Here is a 24,541-nt window from a genome sequence, read left to right on the forward strand (position 1 = left end):
GTACGCAGAATTGAGGCAGAAGGGGTTCTGGTCATCTTAGTGGCTCCGGATTGGCCTTGCGGGGCTTTGTATGCCGATCTAGTGCGGCTGGTCGCAGGTGTTCATTGGAAGCTTCCTCTCAGGGAACATCTGCTGTCCCAAGGGCCAATCTTCTATCCTGCTTTACAGTCACTGTTGAACGCCAGGTGCTGATGGATAGAGGTTTGTCTGAATCGTTGATTCCAATGCTGTTTAAAAGTGAGGAAATCTACTTCTAGGAAGATCTACCATCGTACGTGGAAGTCGTACATTGCGTGTTGAGTCTCTTGGGGTTCATCCTCACTCTTTCTTGGTGGCTTGGATCTTAACCCTTATTCAGTAGGGGGTTGAGCAGAAAATGGCCTTGAGTACTATGAAGGGTCAGGTGTCAGCCTTAGCTGTTTTTTCAACTGCCCTTGGCCATTCTCCCTGGTGTTTAATTTCCTCAGGTGGTTAGGCACTTGGCCCCTCCAGTGCGGTCTCTGTTGCCACCTCTAATTTTGTGCTCAAAGTCCTCCAGAAGCCCCCTTTTGAGAATCTTCTGAAAAATTCCCTGCTTACGCTGCCCCAAAAGGTGGACTTCTTGGTGGCTATCACCTCTGCATGCAGGGTGTCAGAATTAGCGACGTTATCCTGTCGTTCACCTTACTTGATAGTTTACAGAGGTAAGGTAGTTTGTCGTCCCTGTTCGTTGTTCTTTCCAAATGTTGTCTCTGATTTTCATTTGAATGAAGACATTGTGTTGCCTTCCCTGTGTCCCAGGCAAAAACATCTGAAAGAAATTGCTTTGCATGCCTTGGATGTGGTCAAGGCGATTAGGGTGTACCTGGCAGCTACGGAGTCTTTTAGGAAATCAGATTCACTATTTCTGCTTGAGGAAGGGCCTCGGGAATGGGTTGTTCGCTTCCTCTGATCATTTCCAGATGGCTTAGACAGACTGTTCAGGCCTATTCCATTATTGGTCAGGTTCCTCCTTTCCTTGTCAAGGCACACTCTACTCGGACACTCCGTCATCAGGCGTCAGTGACGCAGGTTTGCAAGGCGGCCACCTGGTCGTCCGTGCACACTTACGCAAAGTTCTATAAAATGGATGTGTTGGCATCTGCAAATGCTTCCTTTGGCCCCAAGGTTTTGCAGGCTGCTGTTTGGAGGACCTGGTCCTCTTTGAAGATGTATTGCTGTTTTTTTTTTTTTTTTTTTTTCAGGGGTGTCTGTCAATGAACGTAAGAGAAATTGCAATTTTTGACTTGCCTTAAAATCCATTTCTCTGATCATTGACTGACACAGCACCCACCCTCTGTGGAATTGTAATTCTTCTTACACTGCTTGTAACAAAACAGAGTACCTATAGCAGAGAGGGAGTATACCCCCTGGGACTGCCCATAGGCATAGCTAGACTTATTTTTTTTTCTGCCTAGTGTCCTACTCCTGTAGGGGGCAGTACAACCCAATGATTAAGAATATCTGAAGCTGTTTCCATCAATGAATGTCAAAGAAATGGATTTTACTGTAAGTCAAAAATCCTTTATTTTTTAACAGTGGGAGCCAATGGCTCCCGATGCTATCAATCTGCCCAGTAAGAATGGTGCTCTCCTGCACATCGCTGATCATGCTGACTTTAGAAAACACCCTGAAAACGTGGGACATAATACAAGTCTATGAAAGTTCAGCTAACATGCATGAAAGCTAGGTGTACACTTTACTGCAGCCAGAGTGCAGTTGATTATTGCGACGCCACCCTCAGGTTGTATATGCTAATATTTATTTTCTTCTTTTCGCAGAATGGTCATCGGTGGCAGATCTTCCAGGATCTGTTGGCAACTGATCAGGATAACCTGGACCTTGCCAATGTGAATCTGATGCTTCAACTTCTGGTACAGAAGAAGAGGCAGCTTGAAGCTGTAAGTATGCAGGACAGGCAGAGCAAGTGCAACCCTGAGTACATATTCTAAACATTTTTGAGCAACTTGAGAAAACCAGTCATGAAAAGCATTGTCTGCTTGAGCACAACCATTGCCATATAACAAAAGTTAGTGGGCCATTAATAAAATGTTGTATGCTGTGCATTTGGAGAACTGACTGTGTTTTTCTGTTTTGTTATAAGAAGGTGCTGTTGGATTCCTCTTCACCAGTGGTCCTCAAACGTTGTAAACAAAGGGCCGGTTCACTGTCCTTTAACCTTAGGGTGCTAGGCTTGGTCAGTTTGAGAAGGAAATGATCTAGCATCAGTAGTGAGTGGGGTAAATCATGCCCAGGCCCTGTGGGTAGTGGGAGTAACAAAGGCTACAAAATTGGTGAGCAGTGAGAGTGAACAAACTTAACATGCATAGTTAGAGGGAGGAGAAATTTTGCTTTACCTTTTGGCGTCCGTGGTAGGAAGAATGCCCCATCATTGGTGTCAGTGGAAAAGAGTAGTGCCCAAAGAGCCACATCCACCCCATGGGCCGCGATTTGGGGACCATGCTCTATAGCAGGGATTCCCAAACTATTTTGGAACTACAATTCCCATCATGCCTAGTCATGTATGTGAATGCCAGAGTTTTACAATGCCTCATGGGATGTGTGGTTCTGCAACAGCTGCTGGGCCGTAGTTTGGGAATCTCTGCTCTATAGGATTAAGATAGCCAAGTCAAACTGGCCCTACTTGACCTAACATCAGCAGTTAATTTAAAACTCTTCCTTTGTTCTCCATTGTTGCATAATAGGGATCTCCTAACTCCAGACTGTTGCTAAAGTATTGTGTGCTGTTTTGACAATGTAGCTCTGTGGCTGCCTTAGCAAAGTGATTTGGTTTTACATACCTGTGCATTATTTTCCAAGGACTTCATCAGACTTACAGTATAAAAAAATACTGAGTTCTGTTTTTCTTGTGAAACCTGTGAATGCACAGGTAAAGTTCATATAGAAAGATTTCTATTTTTGACGTTGCAGACGAAACCTTGCTTGAACAAAAAGACATTTAATGTATGGGCACATATAGATATACAGGGTTTGGCCAAAATTATGGAAGCAAGTATGGTAAAAACAAAATTGTTACCCAATATGATGTTGGACCGCCTTTGGCATCCAAGACGGCCTGAATTCTCCTGGGAATTGATTAATATTTTTTTCCGGGTCACAATCCTGCTAAATATCCTTGTTGTCTCTTTCAGTCAGTTGACCATGTCCCTTGCGCTTATGTGTATCAGACTGCATTTTCCCAGAAACAGTATATGCTGTCATAACCTTTGATACTGTACCTTGCGACACCACAAATAAATTGGCAACTTATTTTGCAGAGGCACCAGCTAACCAACAAATTTGCCCTCTTTGGAATTCGATAAGCTCTGGCTTGACTCCGTATTACTAGCAGCGCAGCAGTGAAGGACGAAAAGTGAGGCTTCCCAACTGTTAGCTAGTTGTCTCAGCACACAGCGGAAGAAAAAATGTTACATCACTTCACATTCAACGTAAAACATGTCACTTTCACACTGGCAAATCATGTAGTGTTTCCATATTTCCAACCCCTGTATAAGCTTTGCAGTTTCCCTGGATCATAATCCAAGTAGTTCTTGACGGCAACAGAAAATAATCCACAATTAGGTGACATCAATACCCACTTTAGGTACATCGGTTACCTAGCTTTTTTGTTTTTTCTCCAGAACAGATGACTATTATAGCTCTTAATCCTGTTTTTAAAATACTAGGTGTCAAAATTTGAAATCTGTTTGAATCTGTTTTAAGGCTCTTTCCTGCGACTTGGGACTGTAAAATTGCACGACAAGTCGTACTCCATGATTACCAATGAGTACTGTTCATATCGCATGTCACATGTGTGACTTCAAAGTAGTCCTTGCACTACTTTGGTCCAACTTTGATGCGTTTTGTGGGCCATAGACCTCAAGATTACATAGGCATTGCTTCAAATCCAATAAAAATTGCTGCAGAATCGCGTGACTTTTAGGTCGCACAAGTGTGAAAGGGGCCTAAAACTGTATTTGCTTCCATTTTTGAATCCCCTAGATTTTTTTGTAAGGCTTCTAGCACACTGCAGCTTAAAAAAAAAAGCTCAGTGCAACTTTTTTTTTTTTTTTTTTTTTTTTTAATGAAGCTAACATACAGCTTATTAATTGTAATGTACCTATGCAAACAGGCACGTAAACAAGTGCAGTGCATTCTTCAGTTTAAGTAATTTACGCCTCATGCGCGCAAATACGTGTGAATGTGCGCAAATGCCCATTTAAATATTGTGCAGAACAAGAATGGGAGAATGTTTTCACGCATTTATGTGAAAATGCGTGCATGCTGGGGGATTCTTGCAAATGCATATATACGAGAAAATGTGCATAAATATGTGCAAAATACATAAAAAAAGTCTGAAAAAGTAGATGCTCGTAGATGCTCAAGCAGGAGTATCGTGCAAGAGGCCTAATCGTAAGCTTGACCCGGCCCTTGTGTTTTTCTATACTTCACTAACTGTAAGCTGGATTTAGGTGGAATTTATTGGACTTGGGTAGACGTTATTCTCTTAACAGGAGTCGTATGAAAATATGTTCTGTAGTGCTGTCTTCTGGTAGAAGGTAGTGGTGCCCCTGTTTCTCCCTCTTGGCAATCCCTCCCAGGCTAGCGAAGACGCAGTCTCATGAAATTGATAGAGAGTCTTTCTGTCCCGGTTGCATGCTGTGCCAGTAACAGAAACTCCTTCTACAGCACATATTGTTCAGCTCTGCTGCCAGGACAGCCATAAAAATATTTGGCCAAATATCACAGCAGCAAATGGGAAAATATAATCTTCAGATTAAATTTAGCTCCAGAAAGTGAGGGGCTGAAGACAGCCTAACATTTTGTCTAGTAGAGCCTGGCACGAGAGGATTGTCGGCAGTCTGCATCGGGTGGGTAAATTTAGGAATGATAGTGAACTAGGGATGTGCCTATACTCCTGTTCACAGTTGGCTCACTCTTTCAGTGTTGATGTAACTTATGTCCAAAACTGATAACGGGCATGGAATTGCACAGATCCTTGGCAGGCCACTCTGCAGCTGTGGATTCACTTCTCCCAAGTGTTAGTTTTTATTATTACTATTGTCATTAATTTTTATTTAGGTGAAAACATGAACCCTTCCTTGTGTATAGTTGCTGCTGCAGAACAGCATAAAGTTTATTCAGTACGTTAGAGCAAAATAAAATGGGGGTATACTGCCATATCCTAAAGCAACCATAGATTATCTCCAAACAGTTATATTTAATGAATCAGAGATCTGATTGGCTGCTGTTAGCATAAAGAATGAGTAAATCATAAAACTAGCTGACTGAATGCATTAGGTTTGTTTTTTCCGTGACTATATATTCGCTGAGGAAACTAGTGCACGATGAAAAATTATTACAATTTGGACCTAGTAACTACACATGTTCTTAATGGTTATTCCTTTCTATATACATTTAGAACTTTCTTTTCCTAAACACAAACTAAATATCTTATTTGCTAGACCTGGGCTGGAATTGAGCTTAATTAGTAGCATATATGATTATTTACTTTTTGTATGTTACTCAAATACTTTATATCTGAATGTGGTTTTCTAAGAAGACAAGAGATTTATTGTACTTCTTTTTACAATAAGTCTATTTGTCTTGATGAAAAAAGTGTGCACGTGGTACTATTGGCTAAAAGAGATGGGCCGAACACCCCTCTGTTTGTTTGGTTCGCACCAGAACTCCCGAACAGAGAAAAGATTCTGACCCAAACGGTGAACCTAATATAAAATCTATTCAAATCTATAGGACCCAATCTTGAAAAATCGAAAGTCCCTCTTTTGAAGGCTTATATGCAACTTATTGGCTATAAAAAATGGTATGGGGACCTGGGTACTGCCCTGGGGGACATGTATCAATGCAACATTTAAAAAAAAAAAAAAAAGATTGTTGTTTTTTTTTTAGGAGCAGTGATTTTAATGATACCTAAAGTAAAATCCAATGAAATATTCCTTAACCAGTTCCAGACAGCCCACCGCATATATACTGCGGCAGGGTGGCCTGGCTACACAAGATCATGTATAGGTACATTATTTTGTGCAAGGGTACTTGCTGGAGCACCACTACCGCTGTAATCGGACACAGCGGGAGCCAATCAGCGGATCTGGCAGCCGCGATAGTGCAGGGGAATGACCCAACGACCGTCTGCCTATCACAGAGCGCGGGGGAGAGATCCTGTCATTCTGGACCATTGGGTTATACTGCCCCCCTGCAGGAGTAGGACATTAGACAGAAAAAAACTTGTGGCTACACCCATGGGCAGTCCCAGGGGGTATACTCCCTCTCCCTGCTATAGTCACTTAGTTTTTTTTTTTTTTTTTCTGCCTAGTCAGGAGTAAGGACCTAGTTCCTTGCTGGGATCTTTGATCTTGGCAACAGTCTTTAGATGGAAACATTTTCCTCCTGGATTTTTCCTGTGAGATCTACCGTATTTTCCAGCGTATAAGACGACTGGGCGTATAAGACGACCCCCCTAATTTTCATCTACCGGTAATACTTATACTTGGGTTACCTTGGAGATATTATACTCGGCATATAAGATGACCCCCCATTTTTGGGGGATTTTTTTGAGGTTTAAAAGTAGTCTTATACGCCAGAAAATACAGTACTATCAACTGCCAGGCAGGCCGACCGGCTGGATAATCTAGCTCAGTGGTCACCCCAGTCTGGCCAGCGAGCACGCGCAGACCTCAGCTCCTCGCTTGGTCGGCCGCGACCTAGCCCCACTGGACAAGGGCTTGCCCTGCGAGTTGAACCTCTCGCGAGGTCGCATACGACCGAGTCTTGGCCTGAGTCGCAGCTTTCCTCCTGGCCAACAGCCCCTTCATTTCAATGGAGAGGATGATCTGTCTGGAGCAGTGCCCACCTGGTTCCTGGAATGGTGAGTAGCTGCCCCCCCGCTTTACTAGGCGTTACCCCTATCAAGAGTCCCTCCTTAAGAAGTGGATTGTCCCACCGGCGTTGGACCCTCCGGTTTCCAGATTACACAAACATAACCATGATTCCGGTTGAAGAGTCCCCCCCCCCCCCCCCCCGGCCTTTAAGGACCCGGCTGACCAGAAGCAGAGGCTGTCCCGCACTATGCACACCTTAGCTGGTTCAGCGACGAGGTCGGTATTTACCATTGCACTGGTGTCGCAAACTTTGACCAAGTGCGCCAAGCTCCAACGTGGTGACCTGGGGGAAGGGGGGGAGAACCGCTCCTCCCTACCTTTTCTGAGCTGGCAGACTGCAGTTTCTGTGTTGTCTCTTTGGATGCGGGTCCTCTGATGGCTCACCTGTGTTTTGACGGTGGTCCTTTGGCATGTCGTTTTGGCTTAAATGCTGGTCTGCGGATCAGACTTTTAAAAAGACCTTGACTGATCTTCCTTTTTGATGGAGATCGCCTGTTGGGAACTACCCTGGATGACATCAATAAAGGTCTCACAGGGGGAAAGAGTATCTTTCTTCCGTAGGCTACTAAGGGCAAGGAACCTCTTCATGGATGTGGACCTTTTCTTCTCGGCTCAAAAAGTTTTGTCATCCCTCAGGAGCGACTGACAAGGGCTTGAAGCCTTTTAGGACCTCCTCTGGTGGATCCAAACAAACCTGGTCTAGCAAGCCAAGAGCAGGCTTCTCCAGACAAGGCTCCTTTAACATGAAGGTGCACCCCACCCTCACCTGTATCGGGGGTGGGGCGGCATCTTTGCTGGTTTCTGGACCCGTGGACCTCCCTAGTACAAGACAAGTGAGTCCACAAATTAATTTGGGCTGGCTACAAGATCGAGTTTCGCTCTTGTCAGACAGAGTCTGTTTGGGGCGGTACAAGACCTGTTCCTTCAAAGGGTGATTGTTACGGTTCCGACTTTTTCTGAACTTTTTTTTTCAGGGTTTTTACTCAAACCTGTTCACAGTCCCCAGGAAAGAAGACAAAGTGCATCCAATCCTGGACCTCAAGGCGCTAAACTGCTTTGTGCAGGTAAAGAAGTTCAGAATGGAGTCCATTTGAACGGTGGTGGCATCCCTGTGTCGGGGGTTTACTTGCCTTTATTGACATCAAAGATGTTTACCTTCACATTCCAATATGTGCCAGTCACCAGCATTTTCCCCACTTTGCTGTGGGAAAGGAGCATTTTCAGTTTGTGGCGTTACCCTTTGTTCTCGCCTCCACTCCTTGGGTCTTCACAAGTGTCGGCTCTGGTGCTAGCCTTGCTGTGCCAATGGGGATCGCAGTACTGGTCTACTTGGATGATCTCCCTCTGAGTGGAGTTTCCATCTGCTTTGGTGGAGAACCTGGAAATCACTATATGGACTCTACAGGACTTTGGCTGGATTCTGAATTTTCAGAAGTCTGCCCTGGTTCCATCCACAAAGCTGGACTATTTGGGCCTGACTCTGGACCTGTGCCTTAGCCAGAATGCTCCTTCCTCTGGACAAACTCCAAAAATTGCAATCTGAAATTCGCCTCCTGCTGTCTACCAGATGGTCGTCCCTCCGGAATTGCATACGGGTGCTGGGCCTGATGGTGTCTACTTTTGAGGCAGTTCCATTTGCACAGTTCCATAAGAGGTCCCTGCAAAGGGAGATTCTGACCAAATGGGACAATCAGATAATCAGATATGGCTAAGTTGGGGAATGAGAGAGTCCCTGATATGAATGGGTTGTGGAGGGGGAGAAATTGGCTTTACACATATATCGTTAGTAAGTTGGCACCTTCCCCATCGTAAAAATTGTGTAAAGAGGGGGAGGGGTTTCTAAAACGACCCATAGGGTAGAGATAGAACCAAGGGGGATTTAAATGTGCCATTCACGCAAAAATCTTACAAATCTTACAAATTGTAAACTTTCTTAAAAATTGATAACAAATTTATTCGACATATATTAAAAATAGACATACATACATGGTATTACAAATATACATATACATTTTAAATGAGATCAACAAATGATTATATTTGAATGAGCCCAGAGAACGGGACTACATGTAAAACCAGAAGTTGTTGGAACTACGCGTTTCACGATGAATGCTTCATCAGGCTCCAGCTGTTTCAAGATATTTTCAATATTTTAAATATATTTTCAATATATTTTAAAAATGTCTTAAGTTCTGGTAAGTTTTTTAAGGGGGACCCCACGCCAACATTTAAAATAGACAAGCTAAGACCAAACTAGGTCCTACTTCTAAACTAGGCAGAAACAAACTGAATCCTATAGCAGAATGAGTGGGAGTATGCCTGCAGGGACTGCCCCATAGGCGTGGTAAAGATTTTTCCTGCCTAGTGTCCTACTCCTGTAGGGGGCAGCATAACCCAATGGTCAAGAAGAATATGGCGTTGCATCTGTCAATGAACGATCAAGAAATCTAGTTTTCTCTTTCGTTCACTGACAGACACAGCTTCAAGTCTTCAGACCATTGGGATGTCCCAAAGCAGTGTCAACATGAGACTGGCATCTGTGGTGGCAAAACCTTTGTGAACACCCAAAGAGCTGAAGCGAGACCATAGGGTCACACCACAAATTGAAAGTGCTCCTCACTCATGGCAAAACAAAGAAAATGCTAATGCCCGACATATATTGGAATATGAAGGCAAGTGTCCTTGAGATCGATAGAAGCCAGCAGATCTCCTTGATGAAGAAAAACTACTACTGTGCGAATGGACTCCAACCCAAAATTTCTGAACCCGCACAAAGTGGTTCAGAGCCTTGAGATCCAAGATCAGACGAACCTTGCCTTCCTTCCTGGGAACTGTGAACAGATTTGAATAAAAACCCTAGAAACGTTCCGACTCTGGAACAGTCACAATAACTCCTTGTGCCAACAGGTCCTGCACTGCTCTGTAGAGGCCTCTGAAGACAGGCATTAGTTGGAAGGAAAGCAACTCGATTTTGTAACTGAACCGAATCAGTTCATTGACCCATTGGTCCTCAATGAGCAAGGTCCACAGATCCGGAAACCAGTAAAGACGCCCCCACCCCAGACGCATGTGAGGGCGCCCCTTCAGGCTTATAATATGCACCTTATTTTTGCCTTGATTGTAAGGTTTTTATTTTGCACAAGTGTTTTTTAGTTGAGCGCAACTTTTATTTAGCAATATTTAACCTTTCTCCAAAGAGTGGTTGAACAGCGGGTGGCCTTGGGTATTACTAAAGGCCAAGTGTCGGCTTTGACTGTTTTTTTTAACGCCCTTTAAGCTACGCATGCCTTGTTTCATACTTTTATTCAAGACGTTCGCCGTATGGCTCCTCCGATACGATCCCCATTACCTCCGTGGGATCTTAACTTGGTACTGTCTGTTCTTCAAAAACCTCCCTTTGAGAACATTAGGAAGATTCTTTTGCTTACACTGTCGCAGAAGGTAGCCTTTTTGGTGGCTATTACCTCTGCTCGCAGAGTGTCTGAATTGGTGGCGCTATCCTGCCGTTCACCTTATCTGGTGGTCCAGTGAGATAAAGTGGTACCTGACCTAATCAGTCGTTTCTTCCGAAGGTGGTTTATAATTTCCATTTGAATGAAGACATTGTGCTGCCTTCACTCTGTCCTAAGCCCAAGCTTCCCAAGGAAATTGCCTTGCATTCTTTGAATGTGGTTCGGGCAATTAGGGTTCACCTGGAGGCTACTGAATCTTTCAGGAAATCAGACTCTTTTTGTCCTCACAGAAGGACCTCGCAAGGGATTGGCTGAATCTGCCGCGACCATATCCAGATGGATCGGGCAGACGGTAGTACAGGCCTATTCACTGAAGGATCAGGTTCCACCTTTCCCTGTGAAGGTGCATTCTACTAGGGCACTGAGTGCCTCTTGGGCTTTTCGCCATCAGGCGTCAGTAATGCAAATTTGCAAGGCGCCAACTTGGTCGTCTCTGCACACGTTCACAAAATTCTACAAAGTAGATGTGTTGGCATCTTCGGATGCTTCTTTTGGCTGCAAGGCAGACTGCTGTTTAAAAGAGGATTTTTTCTCTTTGAGGGTGTATGTTCCCAGGTGAGCTCCAGTTTTTCTTGGTTGAGCTCCATGTTCACTGGTTGGCTAAGTTTAGCCATTGATTGAGGAATTACATTCTTTCATGTGTTGTCTTCCCACCCCTCATGCAAATACTGCTTTGAGATGTCCCAATGGTCAAGAAGAATATGGAGCTGCATCTGTCAATGAACGATAGAGAGAACCTGGATTTTTGACTTACCGTAATATCCTTTTCTCTGAAGTTCATTGACATATACACAGCACCTGCCCCTCTTTCTGAGTGGGATGGGGTTTTTCTTCATAACACTGCTTGCAACAAAACTGAATCCTATAGCAGAGTGAGTGGGTGTATGCCTGCAAGGACTGCCCCATAGGCGTAGTATTTTCCCGGCCTAGTGTCCTACTCCTGTAGGGGGCAGCATAACCCAATGGTCAAGAAGAATATGGAACTGTGTCTGTCAATGAACTTCAGAGAAAAGGATTTTACAGTAAGTCAAAAATCCATTTTTTTTGTCTTACCATAAAATCCTTTTCTCTTAGATTCACTGACAGACACAGCATCCACCCCTCATTTGCGGTTGAGTTATTTGTTCTTCTGACACTGCTTGTTACAAACTGGAAGTCTTACAGCGTGAAGTGATGGTATACCCTCTGGGACTGTCCCAGGGGCGTAACTAAAAAAGGTTTCAGTCTAGTCCTACTCCTGAAGAGTGACAGTAGAATCCTCAATGGTCTGAAGACTTGAAGCTGTGTCTGTCGGTGAACCTCAGAGAAAAAGATTTTACGGTAAGACAAAAATCCAGTTTCTCTATTGTTCATTGGCGGACGCAGTCTCTTATGCATATCAGTAGGGTTATGCTGCCCTCTACAGGACTAGGACACTAGGCAGAAAAAGGTTCTAGCTACGCATATGGGCAGTCCCAGGGGGTATAGCCTCTCTCTTCCTGCATAGGATGTCTGTTTTAATCTGCCCAGTCAGGAGTAAGGACCTAGTTCCTTGCTGGGATCTCTGGTCCTGGCAAAGTTTTTTTTTTTTTTTTTTTTTAGATAATTTGTTTTTAGTTAGCTTTTCTCCAGATTTTTTCCTGTGCAATCTACAAGCAACTATGCCGAATCTGGGCGATGGGCTGGATGTATAGATCCAGTGGTCACTTCGGCGGAGGGGGCTTCTGTTACATGGTGCCCGCCTGTTCCGGTATGCTGAGTAAATGTCCCCCCCCTCTTCCCCTGGCAGATTTTGGGGTGAACGTGGCCCCTTGCTTGGGACTGTCGGACCCTCACATTCGCGGGTTTCCCTCTGTCCTGTCACGCATCCCCCACCTACCTCACCCCCCCTCACTGCTGGGGGGCTATTGGGCCTATTACCGGGGGCTTGGACTACGCTTCAGGTCGGATGTGGGGGCGAGGGGTGCGCCGTGGAACGATCGTGCGGTAGGGGGGGGTCTCTGCCTGTTCCTCCAGGGCCACCTGCCAATCGATCCCGTTTTGGAGTCTGGGGGGGGGGGTCCCCACGAGGTCCTCAGTTGCACTGCAGGCCGCGCAAAGCCACCATTTTCTTGTAGCCTCGTGCTGAGAAGATCGGCGGCCATCTTGGTACACCCGGCACAGTCATTTTGCTGTGGCCTTCACTAATAGGAATCAGAATGGGAGTTCCTGGAGGCGTTTTTTTGTGAGTGAAGCCCCTGTCAAGGTCTTGCCTTGCCTTCCTGTTGGGAGCCATCTTGGACATGTGCAGACTGTTGTCTCTTATAAACTCTGTTTGCATCATCACTTGTCTGTTGCCAGGGCGTCGCTCAGTGATGTTGAACACCTGACTATATATATCACCTGATGGCTTTTAGACCTTGCCCTTTGCGTTTGTGCTCCAAGGCGCATCACTTCTAGGAGTCCTCTGGTCTCTGTGGTTTCTCCGTGCATGACTTGGCTTGGCTGACGACCTTCCTGACTCTGGATTCCGCATTGTCAGATGGCCCGCATCAGACGACGACCCGGCTTCGACAGACTACCCGCTTCTGGACTCTCTCGGCTTGGATGACTACACGCTTCCGAACTTGACCCCGACTGTTCTTGGTTTTGTTCCTCTCTTGCTGTGCGATTAATATTGTTGCATAAATCGCTTTATTTTACTTGCATCTCTGTGTGGTCTGGTTTCCTTGCACCCTGACAGTACGCAAGGGCCATGAATCCTGACGATGCGGGTACTCCTACACTTCCCATGCTGGTTACCAGGCTCGATCAACAAGATCACCTTTTGGGTCAGTTCGCTCAGGCGTTGCAGACGTTGCTTGCACGCACAGCACACCTTGCTCTTGGTGCTGCTAGGCCTTTGGTTCCTCCTGTTGTTGCTACTACCGCTGCTGCTCCTGTTGCCGCTCCTGCAGCTGAAGTTGCTGTTACCAGAGGGATGACTGGTCCAGCCCCCCTCCTGCAGCGCTATGGGGGTAATTCCAGTCAGTGTTGTGGCTTCCTAAACAAAGCGGGCATTTATATAGAGATGGTTCCTCAGGCGTTTCCCTCTGACAGGTCCAAGATGGGCTTCCTAATCCCATTGCTCTCGAACAAGGCCTTGGCCTGGGCGAATCTCTTATGGGAGAAAAATAACTCCGTGATTCTCGACTACCCGATTTTTGTTGCCTCCTTTTGTAGGGTATTCGATGTGCTTGCTCGCTCTGCTGCTAAGCTGCTCCTCTCCATTCAACAGGGTATTCGAAACCGTATGCCATCAAATTTTGTACCCTGGCAGCAGAGGTGGGCTGGAATAAATGAGGCTCTGGTGGCGGTCTTCTCTCATGGTCTCTCCAATGCATTGAAGGACGAGATCGCGGCCAAGGCTTGAGGCTCTCATTTCCTCATTTCCTTCCTGATTTTGATTGATACCAGGCGCAGGGAGAGACCATTGTTTAAGGAGCACCTGCGGAGGCCTCCTACCAGATTGGCATCTACGTTTTCTTTCCCACCTGTTTCTCCCTCACCTTCCACTCCTCTTGGGGATGGTGCGTCTGGCTGTGAACCCGTGCTTCTAGGGTTCTCTCCTTTCTGAGGCAGAGTGGGCCTTTAGCAGGAGGGAGGGCCAGTGTCTGTATTGCGGCCTTGGTAGACATTTCCTGAAATCTTGTCCTGCCCGTCCGGGAAACGCTCGCACCTAAGATCCTGTCGGGGGGGGGGGGGGCAGATTTTAGGTGGAATTTTCTCGTCCCCAGTTTCCCGTAAAGATAAACCGCTAATCACAGTTGTCCTCTCCTGGGCAGCAGGCTCGGTGGTTATGCAGGCGTTGGTAGACTCCGATGCTGACAGTTACTTTGACAGTAAGTTTGCTGCAAATTCCATACCCTTGCAGCTCCGTGTTGCTCCACTGGTCCTCGAGGCGATTAATGGCAGGCCCCTGCAACCGGCACAGGTTACCCACAAGACTTTTCCAGTTGACATGGCTATAGGGGCTGTTAACAGGGAGTCAGCTTGTTTCCTGGTTATGTCGTCCCCACACTACTGTTATTTTAGGGTACCCTTAGCTTCAGAAGCTTAATTCAACCTTTGATTGGCAGTTGAGATCCTCTTTGTCTCCAAAGTGTGGCGCTATTTGTATCCATGGGCCTGGTAAGGTACTTTGTACCTCCTCAGATTTAGTATTGCCTACTGAACATCATGAGTATCAAGATGTTTTTGACAAGGTGCGTGCTGGTACTCTTTCTCCTCATCGTCCGTATGATTGTGCCATCGACTTGCAACCTTGTGCCATTCCCCCTTGTGGCAGGGCTTATCCTCTCTTGGTTGCGGAGAATAAGGCCATGGAGGAGCACGTGGTGGATGTGCTTGCCCGAGGGCACATTCGCTAATCCACTTCTCCATCGGGTGCCAGATTTCGACCGCCTCAAGGGAGCAAACAGTCTTTACCAAGCTTGACCTATGGGCCGCATACTAGCTTGTAGGGATCAAGGAGGGCGATGAGTGGAAGACCGTGTTTAATACCTGAACCGGTCATTACTAATATTAGTAATGCCCTTTGGCTTGTGCGATGAGCCCGCTGTCTTCCAGGAGTTCACCAATGATGTCTTTCGTGATATGTTGCAGCAATGCCTGGTAGTCAATTTGGACGACTTCTTGATTTACTCAGGCTCCATTGAATCACACTACCTGGATGTCAGACGGGTGCTGCAACGGTTACGTGAGAATGGGCTTTTCTGTAAGATTGAGAAGTAAGAATTCCATCTGTCTCAGATGGCTTTCTTGGGCTACATCATTTCTGCTGAGGGGTTCTCTATGGACCCTCAGAAGGCTTCGGCTGTTCTACAGTGGCCTAGCCCTAGTGATCTCCGTTCCATTCAGCGTTTCCTTGGGTTTGCCAACTACTATCAGAAATTTATCTGGAACTTTCCTCTTTGGCTAAACTTATCTAAGATCTGACCAAGAGGAGCAGCAATTCCCCACAATTGGACGTCTGCTGCTATCCAAGCTTTCCGGGCCCTCAAATCTGCTTTCGCTTTGTGCAGACTGCTGTCTCTTATAAACTCTGTTTGCATCATCACTTGCGTGCTGCCTGGGCGTCGCTCAGTGAGGTTGCACACCTGACTATATATATATATATATATATATATATATATATCACCTGATGGCTTTCAGACCTTGCCGTTGCGTTTTGTGCTCCAAGGTGCATCACTGCTAGCAGTCCTCTTGTCTCTGTGCTTTCTTCGTGCATGACTTGGCTTCACTGACAACCTTCCTGGCTCTGGATTCCACATTGGCAGACGACCCGGCTTCGGACTCTCTCGCCGTGGATGACTACCTGTTCCTGGACTCGATCCCGGCTTGGATGACTACCCGCGTCCGAACTTGACCCCGGCTGTTTTTGATTTTGCTCCTCTTGCTGTGCGATTATTATTGTTGCATAAATCTTTTTTTTTTACTTGCATCTTCGTGTGGTCTGGTGTCCTGGCACCCTGACAGCCCCTCCCTATATCCTGGGCTGTTTCTCATATCCTCCCCTTTTGAATCGAGATTGCTGCTGACATGTACTGTGCAGAGGTTCTGGGCCTCCTGGTACATCTTTGGTACAGTGAGTCTGGCTTTCTCTCTCTGCTGGGGGTCTCCAGTGTGCTTTGCCTGACCTCTGGGGGGGCGCTGTGGCACATTGGGACGCTTTAAAAAAAAAAGTAAAATTTTTTTTTTTTTGTCACTTTTTCAAGTTTGACGGGTTCCCCTGATGCAACATGGACCCTACAGATCATATGTCCCCATCTGACCCCCTCAAGGAGGCCGCAGGGCCTTCTGGACCCCAGCTGTCTATAGATGCCATTTCGGCGGTACTGAAATCGTTTGTGTCCTGGGTGGAGGTGGCCTTTAAAGGGCGAGGTGCTAAGAAATAACCCCTGCCTACCCCTGCCTCATCTAATGTCTCAGATTCTGAGACTGACTCAGCCACCACAAATGCGGGTCTCCCTGCCGGGTCCGTTACCTCGTGCCCTGTCTCCTCTGACAGTGAGGATGACATTTCTACCTCCCCTGCCACGCAAGATAAGGCGCTGGTGGGCACACTGGTTGTATTTGTGCGTAAGACCTTGAACATGGAGGACGCAGCTGCGAGGGAGGCGCAGGTTTCGTTTGGCACTTTCAAGGCATTCAGAGCGGCAAAGGTTTTTTCCTTTCCCGCATATTTTGACGCCATGTTCAAAACCGGATGAGATCACCCAAAGTGTTCCCCCTGGGGTGCCTAAGCGTTAGACGCTACCCTTTTGAGGAGTTCTTTTATAAAGAAGTGGACTGTGCCATCTACGGTGGACCCTCCGGTCTCAAGAATGAATAAATCTCCCATAATCCCCAGTGGAGGATTCCCCATCCTTTAAGGATCCGGTGGACAGAAAGGCCAAGTCTGTGACCCGCAGTATTTACTCGCTGGTGGAGTCTGCTCCAAGACCGGTGTTTATGGTTGCACTTGTCTCGCAAACTTTGACTGAATGGGCTGAGTTGCTATGCCGTGACTTGGAGGGGAAAGAACTCCGCCCCCCCCCGCCTTTGCGGAGCTGTTGGACCAGCTGATGCTAGGACTGCAATTTGTTTGCGATGCCGCGCTGGATACTGGATTCAGCAGTGGTCCTCCAGTGTATGCTTTGGCTGAAGTGCCGATCTGCAGATCAGACCTCAAAGAAGGCCTTGACTGATCTACCTTTTCAAGGTGATTGCCTGTTTGGGGCTACTCTGGATGACGTTATAAAAAGTCTCGCAGGGGGTCAGAGTACCTCCCTCTTACAGGCTAACAAGGGTAAGGACCCCCGTCGCAGACGGGGTCCTTCCTCAGCACTCAAGAACTTTTTTTACGTCCCTCGGGGTCAGTCGATAAGGCGAAGCCCTTCAAGACTCGCTGGGTTCCAAACGACCCTGGTCTGGCAAACAAAAATCTAGTTTCTCCAGACCGAAGGACAAGGCCACCTGGGCCTCAAGGTGCTCCCTCACCCGTATCTGGGGTGGGAGGATGTGTTGCCGATTTCCGGACCTGTGGCTGTTCTGGATACAAGACAAATGGGTTCAGGAGGTCATACGGTCTGGTTACAAGATCGATTTTCGATCCGTACCGCCGGTAAGGTTTATCCCTTCCAATGTGCAACTGTCCCCGGATCGCTTACAGGCTCTCTTTGGGGCAATTCATGATCTGGTACAACAGGGTGTAATAGTTCCGGTCCGTGTGCGGAACGTTTTCTGGGTTTTCATTCAAACCGGTTTATGGTCCCCAGGAAAGAAGGCAAGGTGCATCTGATCCTGGACCTGAAGGCACTGAATTGCTTCGTGCGAGTTCAAAAATTCAAGATGGAATCAGTTCGCACGGTGGTGGCTTTCCTACAGCACGGGGATTTCCTGGCCTCCATGGACATCAGATGCCTACCTTCACATCCCAATATGTGCAGGACACCAACGGTTTCTCCGTTTTGCCGTGGGAGAGGATCACTATCAGTTTGTGGCATTACCCTTTGGTCTTGCCTCTGCTCCTCGGGTCTTTACAAAAGTGTTGACCCCCGGTCCTGGTGCTGTTGCAGCAGCGGGGGATATCGGTCCTGGGTTACCTGGACGATCTGCTTCTACGTGCGGAGTGTCCTACGGTGCTGGAAATACATTTGGAGATCAACATGAGAACTCTGGAGGAGTTTGGGCGGATTCTGAACCTTAAGAAGTCATCCTTGGTCCCTTCCATGAGACTGGACTATCTGGGCCTGACTTTGGACTCGTCCTCAGCCAGGGTATTTCTTCCTCCAAAAAAAAACTTCACAAAGTCCAGACCGCGGTTCAGCTGATTGCTCTCCAGCAAATAGTTGTCCCTTCGGACCTGTATGAGAGTTCTGGGACTAATGGTGTCGTCCTTTGAGGCGGTCTCCTTCGCTTAATTCCACACGAAGATCCTCCAGAAGGAAATCCTCATATGGAACAAGAACCCAAGTTCCCTGGACAACCAGATCCAGCTGGACCAGGTGACCAGGGAGTCCCTGGTATGGTGGCTTCAGTCCCCGTTGCTCAAGCTAGGAAAATCCTTCCTCCCTGTGTATTGGACGATTGTCACCACAGATGCCAGTCTGTCCGGTGGGGAGGGGTTCTCGGCAGGTTGTCTGCTCAAGGAGTCTGGTCCCTGGAAGAATCCAGGTTACTGATCAATGTTCTGGAGCTGAGAACGATCAGGCTTTGCCTAGTCCACTGGACCGAGCATCTGCAGTGTTTTCCAGTGCACATTCAATTGGACAATGCCAACTGTCTGCCATGGACACCGGTACTGGGGTGATGCCTCTAGCTGCATTCATCACCCCGGTACATGCACTTTGCCGAAATATCGGCAATATCGGTAAATCAAAAGGTCGATTCCGATATATCGGGCAAAGTGCATATCGACCTTGCCGATAATCGGTCGATCCCTACTAGCAATAATAATAATAATCCTGTAAAGAAAAAGTCCATAAAGTGCAAAAAAAAGTGGAAGGTGCTAGCAATAAAAAAATATTAAATACCATGAGTAATATTACAATGTGCAAAAAATAGTCCATAAAAATCTCAGTCGGTGATACTTCAGTGCAAAAATCCATAAAGTTCAAAGTGGTCGGTGCTTCTCCACCCCAATGGATGAGCCTCTCCCCTTACTATCTGACCCCTGTTTAACTAGCAGGTCAGATAAAGCAGTTCCCCATGTGGGGATATATCCAATCAGATGTAGATCGCTGGTTTAAATCCTTCAGATCCCTCTCAAGGAAAACAATCCATATATAAGGCAGAAAGGAAAAAATCTAGTGCTCTCTATCATCATTTAGCAATTGCAATGCAGTTTATTAAAAGCAATGTATGCTCCCAAAATAAGCACAAGCAGCTGTGCGTGCTTTACGGACATTCAATGGCTAGCTACCATGACCACAGTTTTAAAATAGACTAACCGGCTCCGGCCCCTATACGCGTTACGTCGGTATTGACTTCTACAGTAACGATCCCTATCCCACAATGCTGGATCTAATCGGGCTTGGGTAAGAAAAAAAAAAAAGGACAGTTTGTGCATAGAATGCATGAAGGTGAAAAACCTTGGATGTTTGCGCTTTTTTTTTTCTAGGTGGATGCAACTTCGGTCACCCAGCGCCTCTACATTAGGAATCGAGAGATCAAACACCACTGATCACTCGGTTCTGACAGCTCCCTGACAGCTCTCCTCGCTCATTGGAGCACTGGGCTGTGGAGGGGATGGAGCAGTCGCCTCATACACTCAGTGGCTCGCTGAGAGGCTGAGCTGGGTGTCGGTCCAGGCACCTGGCAGGTTCCAACTCAGTGGTCATGACGATGGGGTGCCTGGACCGACTTCTTTGATGTCTGCTCTCTGCTGAAAATCGGTCACAGGAGTGTAGAATGAACTGCACTTCTGTGATCCATAGGCGACGTACAGCCAAACCAGCTTTGGCTGTACTTCTCCTTTTTAAGGCTTTACAACCAGTTAATTATGTGCCCTAGCGTGTCTCCTTACAATTCTAAAATGTTCAGCAAGATCATTAGAGTATTTGTGAGCTAGGGCAATAGATTGTAAGCTCTATACATTCCAAATTATTTGTGGATGCTCTGAGCAAAGCATTGCACATTAGCAGACAGAATACCATGGAGCCTACCTGGTGGGCAACTTCTTGTTATGGTAAATTAGCAGAAAGGGGTTGATTTACTAAAACTGGAGTGTGCATAGTCTGATGCAGTAACGTGTGTGTGTGTGTGTACACACACACACACGAGATGTCAAAAGTTGACTTTATTTTATATGTTTTTCATAGAACTATAATGGTGTCTTTTGATTGACATTTTTCTGTAACTGGCTTTCACTGATACAGAAGTATGCAGTGCTTGTTGAAACATTCTTGTACATAATGCAGGATGATTGAATCTCTGCCACAGAATAAAGACTCTAATTATATTCCTCACAGGAATCGCATGCTGCTCAAGTCCAAATCCTCATGGAATTCTTGAAAGTTGCCCGACGGAATAAGAGAGAGGTAATGTAGCTTAAGTATTAAAGTGTCTACTTCCAAAATACACTGCATTCCTCCGCACCCTGCATACTGTCCTTCTCATCATGGTTGATCATAAACAAGTAACGTTTGATGGATGACTTTTGCACGGTTACTTTTTATTTTTGTGGTTTGCTTATATTGGAGGTAAAAAATATAGAATGTCTCGCATGCGTTTCAGGTCTTTCGAAAACTGCTAAAATCACACCTTTCAGTAATTTTTTTGCAGTCATGGACATGTTTTTTCTCTCCTTGCTTCAGTGATATTTTCCCTTTTCTTGTGGTGGAAGATGTTGTTAAATCATTGTGCTTACTCTGCCCATTTGAGATCTCCCAGAAAATTATATTTAGCCAGTATATAATAATTGTGCGTTTTGAAAATTGCAGATAGGACTCAACCAATAAGAGGAGAGCTGTCTTAAAAGCTTGTTAAACTTTAGAATGAAATAAGTGTATAACTTGGGCATAAAATAATGCTACTGTGCTTTAAATATGTTGTCGGTTTTTTTTTTTTCTTTCTCTCAAATAATTTAAAGACCACGGAAGCTAAAATGAAAAGAAGCTGAATTTTGTAAAAAAGCTGCTATAAATATATCCAGCTTTGTATGTTAAAGTTCCTACACCTGAAAATGATTTTGATTTCTCAAATCTCTTACTTCATGCCCCTGCTGGTGACACTGTCAGTGGTACAGTAAGCCTTCAGTGTTCATGTGCATCCACTACAGTGTATCTGTTAATTTGTAGGAATAGAGGGCACCTGGGCACTACATGTCCATGCATCATTTGTAACAGAATCCCAGATGCTAGGGAAAGGGTCAATCCCTTTACAATGGGATCATACAGGCTTGAAAATGTCAGTGTTTTCTTCATAAAACAAAAACAATGATATGTGGAAAACAGGCCTCAAATGTTACCTTTTCATTTTTCTCCATTTTTCCTTGTGTGTGCATCTTTCACTTTTTGTGAGTTTTGTGTGTGCAGGCATACCTTTGTAGCAGTGATGATGTTATACCTGAAGGATTCCACATGTACTGTCACTTTAAGGCTGGCTCCACCTAGGAGTGATGACAAAGGTCAAAGGATAGAGTAGCCATCTTAGAGCCCATGTAATAGAAGCAGACGAGATATACCAGTCCTGAGATGCATGTTGGAGTGTACATTGAGTACTGAATAAACATCCATTGTTCCAGACCAGAGTCTTGTCTGTCACAACGCAGAGAATATAACACTGGTGACGAGGATGGGATTTACAAAGTTACTATCAGTCTGAGAGAGAAAAAAAAAAACACATTGTGGATTGTCACCTAGATAAACACTCATTGAGCCCAGCAGGAAATTGTCATTGATCGGGACATTAAAGCGGAGTTCCACCCTAAAATAAAACTTACCTCCATCTTCATGCCCGGGGTCACCTGAAAAACAAATGGATAATCGCAATTTTTTTTTTTTTTTACTTACCTGGTTTAGAAGAAAATATACTCACCTAACTTCCTCTTCCTCCCCTCGGCGGCCACGGCGATTTGTCACTTCCTGGCTTTGCAATGATTCCTGGGAGCTGAACTTCATCGCTCCCAGGAATCAATGCACCTGCACCGGCCCCGACGTCAGTTCCGGTCCAGGCGCCGTCATACCTTGCTAAACAGGTTCTGGGCATGCCCAGAAGCTGTGCAGGGATGACGCTGCGGAACCGGAAGTGACTGCGGGGCCGGTGCAGTGCATCGTGGGACCGAAGAAGACGGAAGAGGACGCAGAAGAGGATCGCGCTGGCTTCAAGCTGCCCACACCTGAGATGGCAGCGCTGGACAATACTTTTTCAAGGTAAGTATTTCTTCTAAAAGGTAAGTGCAACCCGGGACAGATCAGAGGCTAGCCATTGTGGAATGCACTAGCCCTGACTGTCCTGGGGGTATTTTTATTACAAAATGTATTCCCAGGGTGGAACTCTGCTTTAAGTGAATTTGATGGAGAACAGACATCCTGGAGTTCCTGGGTTGAAAGACTGAAACAGTATTTCGGTGCAAATGCCATCCCAGGCGAAAGGCAAGTAGCAGTATATCTGACAGTGGTTGTTGCTAGGACATATGACGCTCTTGGGGATCTCCTTTTCCCTGAAAAACCAGCAACTAAGACATTGGCAGAGCTTCTGACACTGTTAGAGGACCACTTCCAGCCTAAACCACTAGAGATTGCAGAAAGATTCCGGTTCTATCAGCGGCAGCAGCAGCCGGGTTTAGAAATTAAGGCTTATGTGCTCGCCCTTTGCAGACTAGCCTTGACCTGTTCTTTTGGGGAGTATTTACCTACTGCACTGAGGGATAAGTTTGTCATGGGTCTGAATAGTGAGTCTAGCCAAGAGAGACTGTTAACCGAGTAAGACCTTACCCTTACAAAGGCAGTGATGGAAATGGCTGTGAAAGATAGAGGAATTGAACCCCCAGGGCAGAAGGGAAGAGGTTAAAGTGGAAGTTTTCAGAACAGCACTCAAGCCAACTCCAGCAAACTGGAAATATAGACCCTCACCAAGCCGGGAGTCAGCTTGCTACCGTTGTTGGAATGCAGACCATGATCACAAAGTCTGCCGGTTTAAGGATCAGACCTGTCATAATTGTGCTAAGGCAGGCCATCTTAAACCAGTGTGCCGTAGTAATAAGGTGCGAGATAAACAACCTCTGAACCCCAAGACAAAGACATATATGGTGATGAGATGTAGCGGAGGATGAGGAAGTGCTCCACAGATTGGACATACATCATATGCATTCAGTACCCTCCAATGACTGTAGAGGTAACCATTGAAGGAAGGAAACTCAAGATGGATGTAGACACAGGAGCAGCAGTTTCAGTTATCACCCAGAAACAATGGAGACCACTTCTGATCCGAACAACTGTCCGCCCAACACCAATCAAACTGCAGACATACTCAAATTATACACTCCACACACCGGTTTAGGTGAAAGTGCAGGTATTCTACAAGCATCAGAGGAAGAGACTGCCATTATATATCCTAGAACATGGGGGACCCCCCTCTCTTTGGGAGTGACTGGATTGCTTACTTTGGTATGCCAGACATCCCTATAAACCCCTGTAACACCATTACCATTCCATTAGGAGATGATGAGGGATGGGTGGTGTCCCTGATGCAGCGGTTCCCAAAGGTTTTTGATAACCATTTGGGGAAAATAAAGCATGACTGTGTGAAACTCGGGCTGAAACCCAACGCCCAGCCTAAGTTCTTCAAAGCTCGGACAGTACCTTTCGCACTCCAAGCAGGAGTGGAAGATGAACTAAGTCGGCTGGAGGAACAAGATGTCATCTCAAAGGTAGAGCACAGTGAGTAGGCATCACCAGTTGTACCAGTAAAGAAAGCAAATGGGGACTTGCACATTTGTGGCAATTTTCTCATGGCACTAAACTCTCAACTGGCGATAGACCAGTATCCCCTACCCAGAGTAGATTACATTTTTACCTCTCTTGCAGGTGGTCAAAAGTTCACCAAGCTTGATCTCAGGCAAGAATATTTACAGTTTGAGGTCCACCCTTCATCCCACAAGTTTATAACCATCAACACCCACAAAGGGCTGTTTGAATGCCAATCTGTGAGTGAGAAGCCTGGAGGTTCATATGCAAACGCCTAGTATTGAACGCAGTATTCTTTGCGGGCATAAACCTGGTTTGATCCGGATGCACAAGCGAGAGAATTACCTTGTTCAAGTGTAGGGCCAAAATCTTGGCAAAGATTTTAACATCCGTCTGCAATAATGATATTATGATCCCGGCTGATGGGGATCCTTGCCTGGCTTAGGGATCAGCACAATTAAGTGCTTCTCTGATAGTCTGGCAAGGTATTAGCCTCAAATAACGCCTGGTACAGTTCAAGGAGTCTGGGAACCAACGTATCCGGCAAAGGCTTGATAGAATTTGATCGGCAGACCATCCGACCCAGGGGCCTTAGATCGCGTGAAAAGGGACATCACAATATCCTCCTCCGTTATAGGAGCCTCCAAACAGGGGCCTCCAAACTCTGAACCTGGGAGTCAGTAAGGGTAGGAAAGGTAAGCTCGTCGAGAAAAGCGGATAG

At 46.1% G+C, this 24,541-nt stretch overlaps 1 protein-coding gene across 1 annotated transcript in view; it reads left to right on the top strand.

Moving 5' to 3' along the window:
* The window catches only part of COP1 (COP1 E3 ubiquitin ligase), a 530,087-nt gene that overhangs the window by 127,855 nt on the left and 377,691 nt on the right, over positions 1-24,541 (top strand). The window contains exons 5-6 of the mRNA XM_082264749.1: positions 1,800-1,919; positions 20,383-20,451. Of these exons, the coding sequence (XP_082120875.1) occupies positions 1,800-1,919; positions 20,383-20,451 (189 nt within the window). The remainder of the gene's footprint in view (positions 1-1,799; positions 1,920-20,382; positions 20,452-24,541) is intronic.

Source organism: Pelophylax lessonae (assembly GCF_965119305.1).
Source record: "Pelophylax lessonae genome assembly, chromosome: 8".
In the NCBI taxonomy this organism is placed as follows: domain Eukaryota; kingdom Metazoa; phylum Chordata; class Amphibia; order Anura; family Ranidae; genus Pelophylax; species Pelophylax lessonae.